This window comes from Trachurus trachurus (genome assembly GCF_905171665.1).
Source record: "Trachurus trachurus genome assembly, chromosome: 20".
NCBI classification, from domain to species: domain Eukaryota; kingdom Metazoa; phylum Chordata; class Actinopteri; order Carangiformes; family Carangidae; genus Trachurus; species Trachurus trachurus.
In genome coordinates this window covers 10,429,864-10,451,406 of record NC_139911.1, presented here as the reverse complement: position 1 = coordinate 10,451,406, position 21,543 = coordinate 10,429,864, and the positions used below count along the sequence as shown (strand labels likewise).

Here is a 21,543-nt window from a genome sequence, read left to right as displayed (position 1 = left end):
ATAAACTTGTAGTTGTAAATGTGAACAAGTTATATATATCATCAAATATTATTGATGAAATAATTGATTCTGCCTCAGTGCTTTTATAAAATATCTGTCTATCAGTTTCATTGGCAGAAACATGCCATTAATAATGTACAAGATCATCTTCTTGGCACAGTATGTAAGGAAGAGAGACGCCCACACTGAAAGAGGTGCAAAACAATTCATTGACACCACACCATTGGTGTTTTTACACAAAGTTTTGTAAGCTTAACAACTTAAAATACTAACATGTCTTGTGCTTTCAACAAACTAATTGCAGCAGGAGTTGTGGAAAAGACTTGTTTTTTTCTGTTTATGAAATAGTATTAAGTTATTCGTTCGTTATTTTTGGCTATTAATAAAGCCAACATAAACCATCTTAAGTGCTGCCTTTTTAGAAAATGAAAATGATACAATTTCTCGACTTATTATTTACCAACCAGAGTAGCTTCTTTTATTTTGAAAAACACCGTCGGAAGTGGCAGTTTTAACCGACTTGCTAACAGCGTAGCTGTGATCTGAAAGTCCAACAATACAGACCCAGGAAGCCCTCTGAAGGGAATATTGTCTGTATCCTGTCATGTAACCTTATGGACATTTATTTATTCATCGCATCGGTTCGTGTCCACCAGAGGCCGCGGACTGGGACAAATGTGGCCGCCGACGTGAGAGGAGGAAGGGCTGCCCCGTGTCTCTCTGTCAACATTGCCCGGAGATGAAATGAAATGGTCGTGTTTTCTCTGAATTTCTCTCTCACGGTTGTTGGACCCATCGGGCATCATTAAAAAACTTTCAAAATGAGGATCTTCACGTGTCTTCTGAAAAACACAAACCCCAAAATCGAGTACTACTCCAGGTTTTCTCCGTCCCCGCTCTCCATCAAGCAGTTTTTGGATTTTGGTAAGGCTGTCATCTTAAGAAACGACAAGGAAGAGAAGCAGTGGCCTTGTTTTTGCTCTTAATTTTGTCTTTTCATTCACTGTTTTATCTATATATTTGATGTGTAACTGGCAAAGCTCTTGGGTATTAATAGAATAAGTGTAGTACAAGCAGCAGGGAAACATTATACTTTGTTAGGAACAGATCTTGGCATTTCAATTTGGTGTTTACTTTTATAAACCATCCCGTAATAATGATACAAGCAGTTGTCATGCATGGCAGTGAGTGACTTTGCATGACAGCTCTGTCTCTCTGTCTGTCTCTGTCTCTGTTTGGTTTGTTGACTTTGCTCAACACATGCAGGTATTTTCATTCACACTGTAGCAGCAGCACGTATGCAATGGAGGCTGAAGACAGTCTCATGTTACCCAGTTTATTATTGCCCAACAGGATTTTACATCATTTATTAAAGTGTGTGAGATGCAAAATAGCATGCATCATTGGTGGTTCAGTTTGAAAGTTACATGACCCGTCTTGTTCAGTGTTTTCCTAACCCTTGGCCTCCATAGCTGTATCAAGAGACCTGAAATGCAAGATGACAGTTATTAATTGCGTGTTTGGAGCTGGCACCCAGGGCTTTTCTTAATCCATCTCTGATTAACACAGTCATCTCAGTTGCGTAATTTGTGCTCACAGCTGTGTGTTTGGATGTGTGAAGCACAGAAAGCCTGCCCTGTGGTGCTTTTTTGTATGTAAGCAAACACAGCTAGTATTTCCTGGGTTGTAGCTGGGGCAAAAAAAAAAAGAAAAGAAGATGTGTGTCTGTTTCTAAACAGGAACACATTAGATATCATCCAAGGTTCAGCAACGTCGGAAGAGTGTGTGTCATCCTCTGGGCTGAGTCACTCTTTTGGTGGTTGCACTACCCCATTTTATGATCCACAAAGCCTCCCATTGCAGTGCTGAATCATGGGAACCCTTTTTTTCTTTGAGCAGAGAGCTAGGACACTTCCTTTCATTCTGACAGATCATCAAGTTTCACCCCTAAGATAATAAACTGGCTGCATCATATCTTATTGTCTCCTCCTCTCTGTTGGACTCACAGGGTCACCTCAGGTCAGGATCTGCAACAGGTTTCCTGTAACCAAAGATGTGCATGTTTCTTTGTGTTGGTACAGATTTTTTTTTTTATATTATTGTTCCCGTTTCAATAACTGGAAGAATCTGAGAGCATTTTCCTTCCTGGAATTAGTGGTTTTCTTTGCTAGTGGGTTAATTGTATGCTTTTATCCATAAAAGTACTCACATGCACGCACATAAGTGACTGGATTACGATGCACACTGTGTAAATTACATCTCGGTCAAGTAAACAATGTGAAAAATGCTAAGCAGGCTTACACACAGTCATCTCCAAAAAAGACATTAAATGTTATATCACTTTTTCCTGTTTAGATCTCAGAACATAAATTCCCTCTAACCTTTCCATGACCCCCCCCCTCTCTGCTGGGTAACAAGATTTATGATTTCCTTGTATAGTTCGGGCTAACGTCGGCAGATTGGACAGTAAATACATTTCTAGCCTGATAGCTAAGTTTAGGGTATCATATTAAAGGTTGGAAATTTAAAACCCACTTCAGCCTGCAGCCAGATTTCCACTGGTGGCTGGTACGCTTGACCTTCTCCAGAAGCCTGGAGTGGGAACTTTTAAACAAAACGAGCTTGTACAGTTTAAATTTAAGTACTTTTACAAGTCCAACAGGTATTGTTACTTTGATATCACCCAGCAACAACAAATGGTGAATTGGTCCATCAGTGAGTCACCAATTGAAAAGGAAAAAAAAACAAACAATCAATTATATAATTAAATTTGACAGCCTATTGTTTAGATATTCTATTTGCCTATAATTATGCACCTTAACAAATATTATCCATTCTCCACAGGTACGAACAATGCGTGCGAGAAAACATCCTACATGTTCCTGCGTAAGGAGCTGCCGGTGCGGCTTGCCAACACCATGAGAGAAGTCAACCTGTTACCTGATAACCTGCTCAGCCAGCCCTCCGTCAGACTGGTCCAAAAATGGTCAGGACGTTTCCTCCAGCAACGGCTCATATTTATATAACCAAGGGGGAGACAATGAGGTTTTATTGTACTTGTTGTGTTAAGGTGGGTGTGTAAAAGTTGCCCTTTGTGTGCTTTATCAGGTACATGCAGAGTTTTGTGGAGCTGCTGGATTACGAGAACCGAAAGCCAGAGGATCCTCAAGCTCTGAATGAGTGAGTGAATATTAACTTGTTTAATGATTCATTGATAAAAAATTTTTTTAAAAAAAGCGCAGTCCGGTGTCAGTGCTCGCTTTGTGAAACACCCAGCTGTTGTATACTGGATTTACAGTACGTCTGTATGTCCAGAGAGTCCCTCCTCCACCGCACCTAATCCCCTTAGTGCACACACAGATCTCTGCTGACGGTACAGGTAACGCTGTGTATTTATACTATAACAATGCCCATGTGATAAACAGCCACACATGACTGACAAACACTTGTTGTGGCACAATTGTGTTTAGAGAACACACTTCCAAGAATTGTTCTGCAAAAGAACTTTGATCTTAAATTAGATTTTCATCCAGGCTTTGAAATAAGAAAACAAAATATTGAGCCAGAAATGTACCACAGGTATGTCTTCTTCTTCTTTAAGATTTACATATTAACAGGCAGCTACTGTACAGAATATATCAGACATACAAATTAAATAAATTCATAATAAATACAGGAAGTAGGGCTGTATATTGGCAAGAAGAGGCATATGAGGACACTGTAAGCATCCCACTGTATTTTCTTTTTTTCTGGAAGTCTATTTTTAGAAAAAATTGTATTATGAACACACAATGTTGTATACACAAACAAATAAAAAAAAATTTATACATGAAATTTGGTGTTAGTATGACATGGTTACTGCAACATCCATCAACGCCATCAAAACAGTCTAGTCACTATGTAAACTATCGATAAAATATCAATACAGTGCTTTAAGGAATCCATCTGGTATTATGTCATATGTCAAAATATCTCAATATTTAAGCTTTTAATTAAATAAAAAGTTAATTATGAGTCAGATTTGTATATTTTCAGACGCTCAATTGATCACATGGCCTGGAAGCTATTGAGCTAAAATGCTAATATTTACATATAAAAATTAATACAGACAGATGTAAAATGTAAAAACAAGAGGTGTATTTCATGCAGCCAGTGTCTGTGAATTTAAAAATGTTTATTTGTTTAAAGGGACAGTGTGTAATATTTGTCTAAGTTTATCGGCAAAATCTGAATATACTACCAATGAATATATTTGTATAAGTGTATAATTAATCACTATAAAATAAAATCTTCTTTTATATAGCAAGGTGTCTTGCTTAGAGAATGTCGCCATCTTGCGCCGCCATGTTTTTACGGAATGGAAAATCCAGCCAACCAGAGCGCACGTTTCAAGAGTTTCACCGTTTTCCCCTAATTTTACCCACTGGACCTTTAATTTTTCTATTTCTAGTTTCCTGGAGCTCTTGATCGAGATCCGTAACCGTCACAACGACGTGGTTCCCACCATGGCTCAGGGAGTCATCGAGTACAAGGAGAGGTTCGGCTTCGACCCGTTCATCAGCAGCAACATCCAGTACTTCCTCGACCGCTTTTACACCAACCGCATCTCTTTCCGCATGCTCATCAACCAGCACAGTGAGTACACTCAAACACAAACATAAGCCCACTGTATTTCCCTATGTCCCCAGCAGCTGATGCTTATCTCTGTTTGTTTATGTTCAGCTCTCCTGTTTGGTAATGACACCAACCCTGCTCATCCCAAACACATCGGCAGTATAGATCCCAACTGCAGTGTGGCTGAAGTCGTCAGTGGTGAGTTATCACTGATCTATATCCATGTCCCTGCTACACAGCTGTTGTATAATGTTAAATTTCCATGCTATAATTTGTTATTTAATTTTTATTCTTCTGCTTTACCACAATTGTTTGCATAGTTCTTATGGGAAATGGAGTTCTCAGTGTTTTGATATCACACCAGCCGCTCACTCACAGCAGGGCCACAAATCAAACAACCCATTCACATCTTTGCTGAATGGCAGGTTTACATAGTGATGGGGTTTTTTCAGGAATTCCAGCTGCGTAAATCCAAAGCTGCACTCTCAGTGACCCAGACGGGAACAGAAGCTATATCGGTGACCTCTAATAGGAATCTGAATGTAAACAATGAACATTTTCATCCTGTCCTGACTGGCGTTGTTTTGCCCTCCTCTATCCTATCAGATGCCTACGACACGGCCAAGATGCTGTGTGAGAAGTACTACTTGGCTGCTCCGGAGCTCAAGATTGAAGAGTTCAACAGTAAGAAAATGCGTTGCTTTTGTGCAGTAAATCCATCCATCCATCCATGTATTTAGCCGGTTCTCCCTTTAATCTGTTGCTCAGCTGTAACACAGTATTCAGTTACCGAGTCTATTTAGAGCTCCTGGGTGCAGCCCGGGCGTCCAAATTTAGTCCTATGATGATTACAATGTCTGCTGTTTCTTTGACTTCAAAAGAACTGGTTTTCTGTGCGCGTGTGTGTGTGTGTTTCATCCTCTCACACCCCTCGTGTTCTCTTCCCTCCAGTGAAAGCCCCCAAGAAGCCCATCCAAGTGGTGTACGTGCCCTCACATCTGTTCCACATGCTGTTCGAGCTCTTCAAGGTGAGCGCTGCTGCAGCATCGGTGCAGTTATCCCCCGACTAGTTCAGCAGCTTTTCTTTAGATGTAATTAAACTGTAATGTGACTATAATTCTATAAGGACGGGTGCCCGGCTGACTTAATTGACTCTGTGGGTGTTTTGCAGAACTCAATGAGAGCCACTGTGGAGCTCCACGAGGACAGCAAAGAGGGATTGCCACCAGTAAAGGCAAAAGTCACTCTGGGTAAAGAGGATCTCTCTATAAAGGTAAATCCAACACAAAATGCACATTTTTGTGGGGAGGAAAAAATGGATGGTGTTTAAAGATTGTATCTGTTCTTCTTCTTCTAAAAAAAAATAATAATAAAATTAAACAAGTACATGGAAGAGGAAGTATGTTAACGGAGGATGATGAGGGATAAATCTATAAATAGAATACTGTAGGGTTGATTGTTATATTGTAACTAACTTAGTTTATGGTATATATTTATTTATGGGGATAGTTTATATACTGTATATATATATTTATATTTATAAGGATATGTATGTAGTATATGTTTATTTTTGTAATTATATATTTATATAGATATTTATGAAGTGTATGGTATATACAGTATTTATATAGGTGTATTATGTAGTTAGGATATCTGTGTAGTTACAAACTAAAGAGTAGTTAAAAATAGGTGGGAAATTAAAAAAGTATTGTACTTCTTCCCATTCCTTTTTCGAACAATGTGCGGTGTTTTGTTATGTCTTGGCTCTATTTTTCTTTTTTTCTTTCTCTTTTTCTTTCTTCCGTATGTACAAACAATGACATACATTTTTTATACATGTTCGAAAATAAAATTCATTCATTCATTCATTCTTTCTTTCTTTCTTTCTTTCTTTCTTTCTTTCTTTCTTTCTTTCTTTCTTTCTTTCTTTCTTTCTTTCTTTCTTCCTTCAGATCAGCGACAGAGGAGGAGGAGTTCCTCTGAGGAAGATAGACCGTCTGTTTAACTACATGTATTCCACTGCCCCAACACCAAGCCTGGAGCCAGGAGCTGTTCCCCTGGTACACACACACACACACACACGCACACACACACACACACACACACACACACACACACACACACACACACACACACACACACACACACACACACACACACACAGTCATTCAATTAGACCAATATTCAAACCAGTGACCATTTCAAACCTTTTCATTAGTATTTAAATGTGTGACACATCTGGGAGAGTTAAAGCTCGTCTCTTCCTTCCCCCTCCAGGCTGGGTTTGGCTATGGTTTACCAATTTCTAGGCTCTATGCCCGATACTTCCAGGGGGACCTGAAGCTCTACTCAATGGAGGGTGTTGGCACAGATGCCGTCATTTATCTGAAGGTAAAGTGAGCAAGTCAGGAAGTGCATGTTGTGATGACTTTCCACTCTGCTAATACATGATACTCAGGAGTTTAAGGGAAAAGTAAAAAAAAAAGATGCCATTTTCATAACTATCTGTGATAAGAATGGTTAAAGGGATAGTTCAACATTTTTGGCAAATTGGCCCATTGCCATAATCCTAAGGAGTGGGTTCCTTACCTTTAATTGTCGGTGCAAGCTATTTTTCAAACGGCGGAACGGAGCCGCGAGCTGCTCAGAGCTATGCTACGGAGGCTAATGGGATTTCTTGGTTTCCCTCATCAAACTCATCTAATACACAATCCAACAACTCCAAAACGCTCTTGTGGACAAGTTGTGACCTGCACAATCACCACGCTATGAGATAATAATGGACCGTTATGAGATGGAGTTAGGTAAATTCAGGCAAAACCACTGATGCGCGTTCCTGTCAGGGGCAGTTTTTTTTGCCTCACAAACAACAAACCTAAGACTATAGGGATTATGGCAATGGGCCAATTTACCAAAATGTTGAACTATCCCTTTAAATACCTGTGAAAATGGCTAAACCACTGAAGGCTAAACCACAAGGCTAAACCACTAAAGCTCATTAATTAATGGGTTACAACTGATTTTTTCAAACAACAATCCACCAATTTCCTTCTCATCTAATCTGCTTATTAAGAGTAAACCAGCAGATTTCCCAGTGTGTTATTCCTGTAATGATGCCACTTCAGTCCAGGGATGATTAGCTCAGCTTGACATGAAGAAAAGTGATAAAATCTGACGCAATCCAAAAAGTGGAAGTGGAATTATCAGTGTGGTCAGTGCTGTAGCAGCAAGTATTCATTGTGCATGTGCATTTCCTACATGTGAAACTGAAACTTCCTCTGAACATAAATGATTCTGAGTTGTCATTGGTTCATGTTCTTTCTCCCTCCGTCTAAAGGCCCTGTCCAGTGAGTCCTTCGAGCGGCTGCCTGTCTTCAACAAGTCGGCGTGGCGACATTACAAGACCAGCCCTGAGGCGGACGACTGGAGCAACCCCAGCAAAGAGCCTCGCGATGCCAGCAAGTCCAAATACAAAGCCAACAGATAACTCTGCCCGGCCTGCTAGCCCAGCCCTCTGCTGGGAGCTGAGATGCCTGCACTCTGCCTAGAGCATGTGTGATGAGATGTTGCCCTTGGGTAAACGCTCGGTTTAAATCTTTTGGGAGAAGATGGAGGACCTTGATTCTAAATATGTACCCAAGGGCAACGACCTTCATCAGTGTAGCTTTTTATTGTTGTGGCATTACCACTGGCTCTCCGCCGATGGAGTTTAAAAAAAAACAAACTTCCCCTAAATAATAAATCCCCCACTGTCTGATACTGTTTATAAATAATCAGTGATGTAGGTGAATATTCCCAAAAGTAGCCTCCCACATCTCCTCTGTCTGAGCATTACTCCAACCTGTATTCACTGCGTCACCGTTATCTCTCCCTCTGTCTCCCGCATGGTCGGCTCTGCTGACTAGGCCACTGTTCCCCGTGGCTGAATCAGCCGGCCGCTGCTGATGGAGAGTCTTTCCCACCGTCAGTGAAGGCTTGTATTCTGTTTCTCCCTCACAAACGCAGCAGGCAGAGTCAGGGGAGAGGGAGGCGGGGGAGAGGGGAGGGGAGGGTTTGAGTTTCAGCGCAAATGGGAAAAGGAGGAGGTTTGATTTCCTTTCTTTAAGAGATACTTCTGACTCAACGTACAATTAGACCAGTGTGTCAGTGGCGTAGTGAAGGCTTGTTTTGCTTGCAGTCTCTTCAAAGCCCGGGGAGTGAAAGAGACGGTGACAGCTCTTTTGGAATCAGAAGTACACCTTATTATGAAAGATCTAGAAGTCGGGATTTTTATTTTATGTCATTGACAGAAAGCCTTACATGAAAATATATATATATATGATTTTTTTTTAAAAATCTGCCTTGAAGGCTTTACCAGAACTCTAAGTTCATTTCTAAAGGGAGACTGTTAGAAATAAAGTGTTTTTGTTTATCTTTTACTGCTTCACTCTCTGAAGTGTTTCAACCGCCCTCCTATTGAGCAGCAATACTGACCCTCATCAGACATCCGTGCTTGCCATGCCAGCTCTGCACCCCCATTTAACACCTACTAAAAAGGACCAAAGGCACATCTGTAGGACGTTTAGGACATGCCATCATGCCAGCTTTGTCTGTCAAGTAGCTTCTTCGACCACACCAGCATGATGTATTGTACGAGTCCTCACAGAGAGGAAAGGGACCTGATGCATCTCACAAGGACCGTGAACGTGGGACATTATGACATCAGCTTCACCGTGCAGACATTGTAGACCTGCCATGGTGGGAACCAAAAACACTGTCACCCCAACATTACTTCATGCTGTCAGCCTCGTGTGTCACCTGTAGTGTTACTAACCCCTAATGGTTTCCTGAATGAGCTTGAACAAAGCTTGTGTGTTATGAAAATGTGCTTCTGTTTTTATAATTATGAGTGAAAACCACAAAATTAGAAGACACATCTTAAATGCAGAAGAAGAACTAATTAATGATTTAAAAAAAAAAGTAATTTATTTTATCAAGGAACAAAGAAACAATGCATTGTTACTTTTATTCGTGGACATTGGAGCAGGAATACTTCCACAGTATTTTTACCCATTTTTCCCTGATTATTATCAAAAGTGTGTGTGGACTGTCTGTTAATTTTTCATTATTTATATATCAGGAAGTTTAGCAGCACTGAAATTTGAATATTTGGCAAAAAGCCGGCAGGGGAAAACATGGTCAGAGGAGCTGAGCTCCCAGTCACTGAAGCATCTCTGGGTACTGAAACGTTACGTCATACCATCCCACTGTTGTCACATTCATCATGTTCAGGAACCCTAATACTGCACTTTACTAACTCTTAATATATTTTGCTTCAAATAACTTTCATACAAACGATTAAGACCTCTATCAATATTTTTTTATGGAAGATATGATCAAATCAGATCCCAGGTCAGAGCATTTTAGGAACGTAGTTTTTTGGAGGTACTGAAAAAGACCAAACTTTTGACAACTTTTGGTGCGTTTTCACAATTGAACATGCACCAAACTGGGACCTGTGTGTTAAAGTTAGACGACGAGGAATTTCAATAATCTGAAGTGACTTCCCTCTCTCATCTCCTTTAGCTCCACCTGATGTGAAAAGAAAGGAGATTAGTTGAAGAATTTTGAGAGACGCTTCGGTGCGGAGAGTTTCCTCATCCTGTAGGTTCTTCGCTTTTCAGCCACACTGTTAAGATTTCATCACTGCCAATGCCTTTGTGACCTGCCAGTCTCACCGAGCGACGCTCAGTGACGAAGCCGCTGTAAAGGAACAGTCCTCTCCATCTGAAGGCCACAGTCATAATCACAACTAACAGCTAAATGATCAACTCCATGATTTAGAGGCTCAAAGATCCTCCACCTGCAGTAGTTGTCAACCTTTACTGTTCAAGAATGTCTCTGTACCAATGGTATTTTAGAAAATATTGTACATAATAACCATGAATAATAATGTGTATGCTGTATATGCAGCCAGTGTGAAGTGATGGCTCTGTTTTACTGTACCTCCAGCTTCAAACAATGTATTTGTATGCATGATCTCCGCAATGTGGAGGCAGTCATGCAAAGATATGCAAATAATTCAAAATCAACACACACCAAAAAGGTGATAGAAGAGTCTAAAAATATGATTCAGCATGAAATCTACTCACAAAACCTATTGTCAAACCTGACAATAAAGAAAATTGCTGTTGTGTGTAATCTGAAGCTTTTTTTTTCCATCCATGAAAAATGAGTAAATACCAACTTTTAATTCACCTTCAGTTATACAGTCTTGTTTTATTTACATATCAAGCTGTTGGAACATTAAAATTTAAAAAATAAAAAAAGACACATTCTCAAAGTTTGTACATATAGTGCAGATTAACATGTAGTGCGTACAGGACGTTAAGTTCTCTACATCGCAGTAGGGTATTATATTGTATTGTTTGAGTGGAGGAGAGGTCTGCTCCGCCCTGATACAGATAACCGGTGAGCAGACCTGCACAAAGAAGTCGATACATACATTTCTAATAATAGCAAAGAAAAAACGTTAGGGCTATGCTCCAGCTTTTGAGGACCTGTCAGTTCACCTGAAGGACCTCAATTATTGTATATTTCAAGTATCATCAGAGAACCGGAGAAAGGCTGCATCTCCACGTTTGCCAGGTTGGTTTTTTTTTCCACAGTTGACATCATATTGCAAAGAGCGAAGGAAAAAAAGATTGATAAAACATGGAAAACTGTCAAAAATAAATGGCTTTTCATGGTGAAAACTCATCACGTGTGTTTCTACTTATCAGTTAACTGTGAGCCGTTAAGACTGTAACGCCTAGTGGAATGAGGAATTTAGTTTGTGTAATGAAAATTGTGAGTACAAATCAGAGCGATTACATTTACTCTCTAGGTGTGGACTGTTTACATTCAAGAAGCGATTACAAGAATTGAAGTTTGTTTATTCTGACTCATCGCAGTCAGATTTTGGGATTTAGGGAATTAGGTGCAGTCCAGCGGCCAACACTGTAGTGTAGGAACAAGAAAAGATTATGAATTCGATGTTCTCTGCCAATAAAATGGCGCAGACTAGACTAGTTCTGACTGTGTTTGAGTGGCAGCAGGTTATCCTGCAACATCTCTGCTATTCTAGGGGCTTTAAAGACTTTTATTCAATCCCTAAATGTCAGTTCAACAAGCACAACTTTTATGAATGGATCCAGTTCCCGTCAGTTCAACATGAGCTGCTGAGCTGAATGCCAGACACGACGTTTATGTGATCACAGTAGTTACAAAAAAAAAATGTCTTGGCATCTCTCTAGGGAAAATGCTAAACTATAGAGGAGCAGGACAAACGGTGAGGTGACATTACAAGCAGACTGTCGGACAGTCTCTATTAGTGCGGGACAATCCAGAGCAAATCCTCTCGACAGATGCTGCAAAGGATTCTGGGCCGTCTTACGATATGTGACACTGTGTACATAAATCCTCATCCCCTTCTTTCATCATCGTCCTCCTTCTGATTGCTGGGTTGCCCAGACAACAGAGACAGTGATGGCTTCTTTAGCTCTGGAGCTCAGGACTACATCTCCCATGATCACCGTCTGCATTGCATGTTAGCAACGTCTTTGTAGGATTACTGCTTCAGTATCCTGCCCGTGTTTGTAGGTGTATATGTGTGTGTGTGTGTGTGTGTGTGTGTTTATGTGTGTGTAAGCAGTTCTCAGGCAGTGTACCGTGACTGAAGTGTGTGTGTATGTGTGTGTTTGTGTGTGTGTGTGCATGGGAGTGTGTGCTCAGCAGTCAGTCTACTTCTCATCTTCATCACCTTCACTCATGCTGCTTATAGACGCAGATGCTCCTTTGGGGGAGGTGGGAGGCGACGGCCGTGCGTTGTGCCAGCGTGCGGGGGGAGACGGGGGCGAGGGCGAGCGCAGCGGCGACAGTTCGCGGGGAGGGCTGTTGGAGGGCGACTCCCTGGGAGACAGAGCGTAGGACAGCATCCGACCGCTGCGCTCCTGAAAAACCTGTTTCTACACAGACACAGAGGAAACAGTGGATGTTAGTGATTAAAACTGTCCCAGTGTGTGTGACTCTCAAACCTTTACACAAATTCACATATAAGAGGATATATTATCGTCACATATACATATGTTTTTACTTTATATGTACCTACATATATTTCATGAATGACCAAAGTTGCCAGCACGCTTACTGTAAAAGCAGGGCACTTGTTACTCAGTTAGTCTCTTCAAAAATATATTTTAGCACCTCTTAACGCATTCAACTATGGAATTATTTTTAAAATTTTGTGAAATAGGAATTTGGGGATTTTAAAATGTTTTATCGTATTTTGTATCAGGTATGACATAGCTTTTCTTTCCATTGACCATATAGGATAGGGTACACCTTTCTCAAATGTATTGCACTTGACTTGGAAACTGTTTCCACATTGTCTATGTGTTGTTTATTGTCTATTTGTGTCATTCTACAGTATGTATCACCCTTGTAGTTTGTGGTCTGTGTTTTCTGTGTATTTTTATATGTTAGGCTATATGTTGGGACTGCAGATGGAAATTAGCTGTGAGCTAAATCTGGTGCAACCATCTCTTCATTTTCTGCAAATGATTAATGTCATTGCACACTGTCCCTTAATAAACTAAATAAACTAAAATAAAAGGAAATTATATGTGCATAAGGGGACAATAAGGTCATTGACATCAAATAAATACAGAGGTGATGATCAGATCAATGGTGATGACAGCGTTGTCCGAGTTACTAACCCAAGTTCCGTCCGGTCCAAAAAGCTCTAAGAAGTTTCCTATAAACTCCCTCGACTTCTCCTCCCACTTCTGAATGAGATCATGACTCTTCTCCTCCACGCGGTAAACAAAGTGTTTGCTCTTCTCCTCCACTGTGCGAACTTTCTCCTTCATACGATCCACCTGGTTCTGCAGCCGGTACTTCTTCTCCTGGGCGGATTAAACCAGAAATATTGTTGTCGATGCTTCCTGACTCAGTTAAACATAGAGAGGACTGCCACTGGTGCCACGTTTGGACACATTGTTACTATTTTATGATTCATTATATCTAAATAATTGAAAAAAAAATCTACATTGTGGTTCCACTGCAGATCAAACTGTTTACTCTTTACCATGACTCTGAAACTTCACATGTCTTTCACTGCATAATTCATGTCATGTTATGTAAGAGAAAAATGTTTCCTTCCAAATGTGACGCCTCATGCCTGTATGTTATTTTTTCCTTTTCTCGAAAACCATAGTGGAAAAGCAGATGTTGCAAATCCACAACGAGTCATAATGAAGTAAAACTGTGAATATAACAGCTGAATCAATGTTATTGTCCAAAGACAAGATCTATCTCAAAACTCTATTGATCAATCTCTTCCAAACATATCAGTGTGAAAATTCAACCACAATTAATATTTATAATAGGGATAAAAAAAGGAATGTGTCGGAAAACAAGATTATTCCAGCTTTAAGGGCAACTGTGTGTGTAGAGACTGGGTCAGGCTCTTACATTGATGTAGCTGACGTTGAGCTCCTTGGCCGTGTAGCCACGCTGGAGGTTGCGTCGGGCGTAAACATCATAGTCTCTGACAATCCTGGTGATTATGTCCGATGTTGAGATTCCCTCTGTCCGTTGTGTCGGCACAAACATCCCTGGTTCGCACACAAAAACAAGCACAGCATGACTTCTTTTTAATGACAAAAGAAATTTACAAAAAACGACCACGTCCTCGTCTCTCTGGATTATCACTGACCTGCCTCCTTGATGTGTTTATAGACATCCTCACTTCCTGCTGAGGAGTATGGGATATCATCATGAGCCACAAAATCGATCTGAGAAATAATCAAAGGAGACGTACCGATGGCAGAAAACAAGCGTTGGTTCATAAACACACAGAGTTCACACAGACGAGTGGAGCTTTTTCACGAGGGACTGACCCTGTTTCTGTCGATTACATCATGTTCCTGAATTCATTTACTCACTATGTGGTTGACAGGTGACCTGTTTGTGTCAGTGAATGTGACATAAAATATTCATCAAAACATGGGGATGTTAAAAGGAACTAAATTGGATTAGACCACAATAAATAATTCAAAAAATTAACATTCAAAACCAAAGTCATCTTCAAAAAATAATAAGTAGGTAATTATAATGATATACATAATTTAATTTAATTAAACTTCAATCAAAAACTACATTAAATTTTAAAGTGAAAATTGAAATTTCATACAGAATTCAATAGATGCACTGTAAAGAACCACATATATGCACCTTGTGTGTCTCCAGGAAGTCGGGCGTGAGGGTCCAGGGTGCGTCTCTCAGGACCTCGTCGACGTAGCGACAGTGCCTCAGAGCTTCGTAACGTTCATACTCCGTCATGACTGTGAAACCCTTGTATTTATGGGTCAGCTCATCACTGCACACTGTGGAAAATAAAACACATTTAGACACAGTTAGGCAAACCTGCATGGTTTCCTGGCATGTCTCAGTGTGTCTGTGTGTGTGTGTGTCCTTACCTCCTACTATGAGGTAGGTGTTAGGGAAGAGGTTCTTGGCCTGCATGAGAGCACGAGCATGTCCAGAGTGGAACAGGTCAAAGATGCCATCTGCATAGACTCTGACAGGCCGGTCCACTGGAGACACACACAGCAGCAACATCTCAGTCATAGATCAGCACAGCTAACTGCTTTATACAGCTTTTCCCTTTTTCCATTGCAAACATTACAGCTTTTAGCCACCCCCTCTTTCCACTCTCTTTGTAATGTGGACACAACCTAACTTTATCCTGTATATCCTTCGTGGCATTCATCTAGAAATATGCATTAGCCTATAAAAACCAATTAATTTGGCCCTGTCAAGATGTCATATGACATGGATAGATTATAAAAAGTGGGAGTCACCTTCATGCCGTGACCTAAACAAATAAACCAAACAATTTTTCTATCACATAATCAAAAACCAGTCGACACACACAGCCTGGTCCTGGGGTGGTCCCATATCTTACTCAATTTCTATTTCTATTACAGCTCTCATTGTTACCAAACCATATAAATGCCACTGTTTATATTTAGTATAACTGGTATTAACTCTGTTATTATGAATAAAGTCTTGGGGAAAGCGGTGGTAAACAGGAGTAACAGCAGTAGTAGTCGAAACGCAGCAGTTGTGGCACCTGATAGTGACAGATCTACCAGAATATGTGGTGATAGTAGTAGCAGTAGTAGTAGTAGTAGTAGTAGTAGTAGTAGTCGTAGTGGTAGCAACAGTGTCACTTCCTGTGGGGATGGAGGGGGAGACACTGTCCTCTCGCTGTCCAATAACAGCCACAGACGTCCAGATGGGCGAAGCTCTGACTTAATCAAAATGTTTAAAAAGCCTCTCTAGTGGCCTTGAGTTGTTGGTGTGTGCACTCACAGAATTTGAGCTTTATAAGCAGTAGGGAGAGATTTTCCCTGAGTGAGTGTTTTGCCTTGAAATTTGCCTCTCAGGAAACACTCAAGATGCCCTGCCTCCTTGGTGCAGGGTGCTGCTGGGGCTGAACTCTCATGCAGTTTGGGTGGGAACCTGCATGAGACTGGAAGACATTTACGTAATCTAGTTTATAGTTTAACACTTTTGGTGACACCTTTTGATTCATTTCTTTAAACCGACTTTTACGTCTTTTATTCCCAATCTTACTGTATTTTATTATTCTTATTTTCAGAATTTCCTGATTTCCTTTGTTATTGTCTTATATGTTGCAAATGTTATAACTGTTTCTATTTTTACTTCCTTCTATTGCTTGTTTGTCTTATTTTATTACCATAAACTACTCGGCAGCTTTTATCTGTTTCTTACTGCGTCAACTTTTTATGCCTTTACTTGTTTAATCCTCTTTATCTCTTCTTATCTCTTTTTATCTCACTCACACCCTCTTTTACTATTTCTAACTTGTTTTATTGCATCATTACATCATCTTACTGTGGTTCCTCCTCATCTCAATTCATATGGTCAGGTTCTCGTTTTGCCCGTGTTGCTTGGGCCTTATGGGATTTTCGCCACCGTTTCTGCTTTGGTTCTCGTGTGTAATACATGTAGGTGTGATGGATGAATTATTATTATGATAATACTAGTAGATACAGGAATAACAAATGTAGTTAGAGAAAGGAAGAATTACTGTGAGAAAAAAAAAAAGAATAAAGAGAGGAGGTGAACCTGGGGTGCCTCTGCGGGCCTGTGCGATGGTGAGTTTCTCATGAGGGGCACGACAGTCACAACTGGTCTCCCTGGCAAAGATGGCCGGCTCTGTCAGAGTCTGTAACCAAGAGAAAGAGAAGGAAATCTGGGTTTAGAGGACAAATAAAAGGCGAAGAGAAAAGTTTATTTGAGGTTTTACAACATCTGAAACACCTGCATTGAGAACCCACCCCCTAAACAGAAACACAGCCCCCCAATCCCTGGAGTGCTGTGTAATATGTCTCCTCATTTCAGTTACAGTAACCTCCATTAGGTTATTGACCACAGCCAACGCCTGCTCCGTATTTGGACGATGGATTGAAAGACAGACAGGGCAGCACTCAGTGTTATTGATCACTGTGTGTGTGAGTGTGTGTGTGTGTGTGTGTATGCCGTCTATGTGTGTTAGCATGTGACAACAAGTTTAGCAAGAGCTATTGATCTGATTTCTCCCAGGAATAAACTAAAAGAGGTGAGACAGGGAGGAAACAATGATATTTCTAGATAATTACATGTAAATGAAGGAGATAAAAAGGCAATAGGACACAGTGAGACGGATCGAGACAAGAGAGGACAAGTGAGATGAAGGACAACACTTTTCAGTTCTTGTTAAAACAGCATCAAGGTTAAAGTGCTGCAGTGCAAAGCCCCGACCGAAAATTTGTCTTTGTGTGCCATCTGTTGACTGCAGGGAATACTTACTTGCTGAATCTCACTCACACCAGTAAAATAGACTCCAAGTCAACACAGAGCAGAGAGAGAGGAGGAGGATGAAAAAGAAAATGTCTCTGTGGACATGACAGGCAACTGACGTCAAAATATCCTCCAGGAGCAACAACGAACAAACCCACGGCCGGGCATGACGACATGTTCCCCGAACACAGACAGGGATGGACCAGGGACATGGAGGAAATATGAATACACCCCAACATTTCTTATTTTGCATAACCCCAAGTGGTTTGTTCTTGTTTCATTTGCAGATGTGTTGAGATATCTTTTTATCTCTACCCCATTATAATAGAGGTGAACTGCTATTTAAATAAAAAAGAGGGAATGAAAAGTTCAACAGCAACATCTTTTCTCAGATATACTGTCCCCTGTGAAGGTCACTTCAGAGATGATTATAAAAAAAATATTCAGATACTATGTAAAGTTGAGGTGTTTAATCACAGGTTTTAATGCCACCATATGTGGCTGGGATGTGGAGAAGGACACCTGCCACACTGATGCTGTGTTGTTGTGTTGTGCCATTGATCTCTAATAAACATCAGGGGGCAGCTGTGTCCTTTCTGCAGCTGCACGAATCCCCATATTCACTTGGTTGTTCTGGAGACTACAGCTAAAAACAAATTAACAGTATTTTACCACCATGACACCTCACTGTGTTTCCTAATTAAAAGCTTATTGCTTCTAATTTTGAACTGATAGCACGTCGTCGACTACAGACAGAATGACCCTGGCTGTACAACAAGGTTAAATGTAATGTAATGTAATACATCTATTCATGACAGTTCACCTAGCATAGGACTATACTATACACTATGCAGCACCTTTGCACTAAAAACATACAAACCACAGCCAAGACACTCATGTTACAACAGCTGTAGTTAATGAATTGCCATCCGTATTATCACTTCATTATAATTAATTGCTGAAACATGAGAGAGGTGGGCGGCAATTCAAGTGGATTGGATGCAAATGTGTGTCCAAAGCAGCAGAGTATATGTAAAGCAGGTAACACAGAGGCAGGTAAAGAGTTACATATGTCAGACTCCTTTTTATGGTGTCTGCCTCCTATTTACGTTTACATTATTTACCTATATGGTTGGTTAATATCTCAACTGCTCGCAGACAGCCCCTGTGCATTAACAGTAGAGGCCATAGGAGCTGCAATAAAGCAGCAGCCACATGAATAAGGTGCCGAGGGGTGAGGGAGCGTCCTCAGCACCCATGAGTCCTTGGGCACGGTGAAAACGTAGGAGTAGCTTACAAACATTTAGCACAGAGCAGATGGTAAAGCTTAAACTAACTGACCAGGAGCACACGGTCTTATTAGGAGGGATGGCGACAGAGAGAGAGAGAGAGAGCATGCAGAGTTAAACCCACTCTGGCACAAGCAAAGAACATCTGGCATAAGAAGGATTAAAGCAAAAAAAAAAAAAAAAAGGTAAAAAGAGAGAGAGAGAAATGCAGGAGCACAGCTAGGGCACGAGGAAACAACAGCAGGAAACACGAGCATAGAGAGAGAGAGAGGACGAGGTCGAGGAATGGAGAGGTAGAAGCAAAGATGGAGAGCTTGGAGGAGATGCCAGGATGAGGGAGCACACCAAAGAACAACAGAGCAGGAGAGAGAAAGAGGGGGGTGTCAAGAGTCCTCACTGCTGCAGGACATCTATGCCCTGCTGTCCACTGTGTGAAGCCCCCTCCTCCTTTGGCAGCAGGCGAACACTGTCCACTCAGCAGTCTGAGCATCTCCCACAGCCTCATGCTATAGGGAACCTGTTTCGTAACAGGGGATCAAAGGCAGGACCCTTTGTCTCCCTCCCTCCCTCCCTCCCTCTGTCACACACATTCTCCATACACACATTCACACTGAAGGACGTGTGAAGAAAAAAAACACATACAAAAACAAACACAAATGCCCTACCGTCCGGGGATGGGGGCAGGTGTGCTCGAGCTCCTCCATTATTCCCAAAGACTCATGGGATGCGGCTGTGGTCCCTCAGTTATGTGACTCAGCATCAGTGAGACGATGCCTCTCTCCTCACCACTCTGTCTCTTTCTCCTTCCTCTGTTCCCCCGCCCACTCTCTGCTCTGCCTCTCTGTCTGTCCTCCCCTCTACTCCTCCTCCTCCTCCTCCTCCTCCTCTCTGATCCCCCGCTGCAGAGAAGTGGAGGCAGCGGGGAGATCTCACTCTGCAACTATTTGTGTGGTTACGATAAACGGATAGTGAAATCTGCCTTTAGTTGATGTCAATAATGCTGCAGATAAAGTCATTTCAGGTTTAAAGAATTATGAATGACAAAAAAGTGATCATATGCTATATAGATATAATACATAATACATGTAACCTAATAGATTAAATAGATGCAGAAATAAATATGTCACAATTCTCCACATCTGGCACAGATGTTACAGATATGGCCTGTGCAAAAACATATAGCTAACAAAGGACAGAAGCATATAGCTACAGATCATGTGGCTCAATCTGTTGTAGGCTATATGTTATCAATAAGTGGATAAAAGCCATTTAGTTGTAAAATTGGCTGCCACGTCATTATCACTATAATAAAGCTGTATGATTTGTTTACTTGTGCACAATGAATGGTTACTGTACTGAGCCTGTGTGCTTGGGGTAATTTTTGAGTGTGAGCTGGGAGTGAGCCGTGGCATCAATAGACGATCTGTGCAGAGCTGGTGAGCTCTCGCCATGGCGACGGAAAAGAGGAGAGAGCTCCGAGAAAGGACCAATCAGGGAGCAGCTCCCTCAGTCCGGCAGTTTGGGCCGCGTGGATTGGTGGAGTGGTCCATAGCACCATCAGTAAAACATTACACCGGGTGTCACCAAGCGGTTTTTGTTGAACTAATGTAGACATAAAGAAAAAAGCTAAATACATTTGATTTCTCTTATAGAACAAAGAGTAGAAATATAGTTAAGGTTTCAGCGCTTTGTGGTGTTTAACTTTAAACTTTAGTCAGACTGTCACAGCAGATTGGCTGCACATGTTGACAGGTTTAGTGTCTCTTGTTCTTTATGGAAATAGGCTACAGGCTGCAGCTGTAAGATTAATGTAGCTGTGTCAGAAATAGAAAAGAGGCTACTTTTTTTTTTTTTTTAATTTGGCACAAAAGCTTTGATTTGATGCAATATGCTTCAAATATGCTGCTCAAATGAATAAACAAACAGTCCCGTTATTAGGCTATAGGCGTTTCACATCATTGGCAAACTTTCCAGTGTGTTATAAGCCATTGGCAGCAGTTGTAGACAGGGATGGGTGGCTTACCTTCTGTGGTCCTCTCCTGCAACAAAGAGGCGCAACAGCTGCACAACAGGAATGAGCTCTTATGCGTCGCTGTTTCACCATCGTGTCCAATTCCCCACCAGTGTAAATATTGATCCGTTTTGTCAGATGCTTTTCTGTCTGTTTAAGCGCTCCAGTCCAGGATCGGGATCAGGTTTTTCTCCAACTCAGCTCAGCTCAGCTCAGCCCAGCGGGGGGGAGGCGGGAGGGAGGGAGGGAGAGGCGGGTGCAGCAGAGCGACGACAGCCCCGTCTGTCCGAGTCCACGGTCCGTCCAAGGGACAGATCAGCTGCTTCTACTACTGATGAGCTGCGACAACTGTGGGCCACGGTCCACGCAGCAGACCGTATAGTGGCCTACAGAGTAGACAGTGGAGCACACGGTCATTAGGCTGTGCATTGACAGAGGGGCCCACCCTGAAACTATTGAGGCCTAGCTGGCTACAGTGGACTCACTATCTGCAACTTGTGGCTCAATTTAGAAAATAAAAGACAAAAGTCTCCTTCAAAGTAAAAGCCATAATGCAAAAAACATTGTTATTTAACCTACAATACAGAAAAATAGCATAGGCTACAGCTAAACCAACAAAACCATTCAAACTAAGATCAGCTATACTCACATAATTTGCTTTTAAAGTCACCACAAGGTCAATAATATTATGGTGATGTGGCCTTAAACCTCTAGGCTATAGGCTACTGTGGACCTTTA

The 21,543-nt window shown here is 41.3% G+C and overlaps 2 protein-coding genes across 3 annotated transcripts; one reads left to right on the top strand and one right to left on the bottom strand.

Annotated features, from left to right (window-relative positions):
• Positions 1–491: 491 nt before the first annotated feature.
• Positions 492–10,787, top strand: pdk3a (pyruvate dehydrogenase kinase, isozyme 3a). Its single transcript, XM_083995743.1, has 12 exons — positions 492–924; positions 2,845–2,986; positions 3,109–3,180; positions 4,451–4,635; positions 4,723–4,812; positions 5,221–5,298; positions 5,566–5,642; positions 5,786–5,887; positions 6,567–6,674; positions 6,892–7,005; positions 7,952–8,072; positions 10,180–10,787. The coding sequence occupies exons 1-12, from the start codon at positions 822–824 to the stop codon at positions 10,212–10,214; spliced, it is 1,227 nt and encodes a 408-aa protein (XP_083851869.1). The 5' UTR covers positions 492–821; the 3' UTR covers positions 10,215–10,787.
• Positions 10,788–12,374: 1,587 nt separating this feature from the next.
• Positions 12,375–20,898, bottom strand: pcyt1ba (phosphate cytidylyltransferase 1B, choline a; the record flags this gene model as incomplete). Of its 2 annotated transcripts, none has more annotated exons than XM_083995168.1 (8): positions 12,375–12,599; positions 13,350–13,538; positions 14,107–14,249; positions 14,351–14,429; positions 14,869–15,020; positions 15,114–15,230; positions 16,792–16,891; positions 20,818–20,898. In XM_083995168.1, the coding sequence occupies 8 exons, from the start codon at positions 20,896–20,898 to the stop codon at positions 12,375–12,377; spliced, it is 1,086 nt and encodes a 361-aa protein (XP_083851294.1). The 2 variants fall into 2 exon arrangements, with proteins under 2 accessions (XP_083851294.1, XP_083851295.1); XM_083995169.1 differs by lacking the exon at positions 20,818–20,898 and adding an exon at positions 19,460–19,612.
• Positions 20,899–21,543: the final 645 nt, after the last annotated feature.

Excerpts from the sequence above, each read along its gene's own strand:
- pdk3a (XM_083995743.1), top strand. The coding sequence starts at position 822 with ATGAGGATCTTCACGTGTCTTCTGAAAAACACAAACCCCAAAATCGAG. Across the intron at positions 2,987-3,108 it reads GTCAGACTGGTCCAAAAATG|GTACATGCAGAGTTTTGTGG; the intron begins GTCAGGACGTTT and ends GTGCTTTATCAG. Across the intron at positions 5,299-5,565 it reads CAAGATTGAAGAGTTCAACA|TGAAAGCCCCCAAGAAGCCC; the intron begins GTAAGAAAATGC and ends TCTTCCCTCCAG.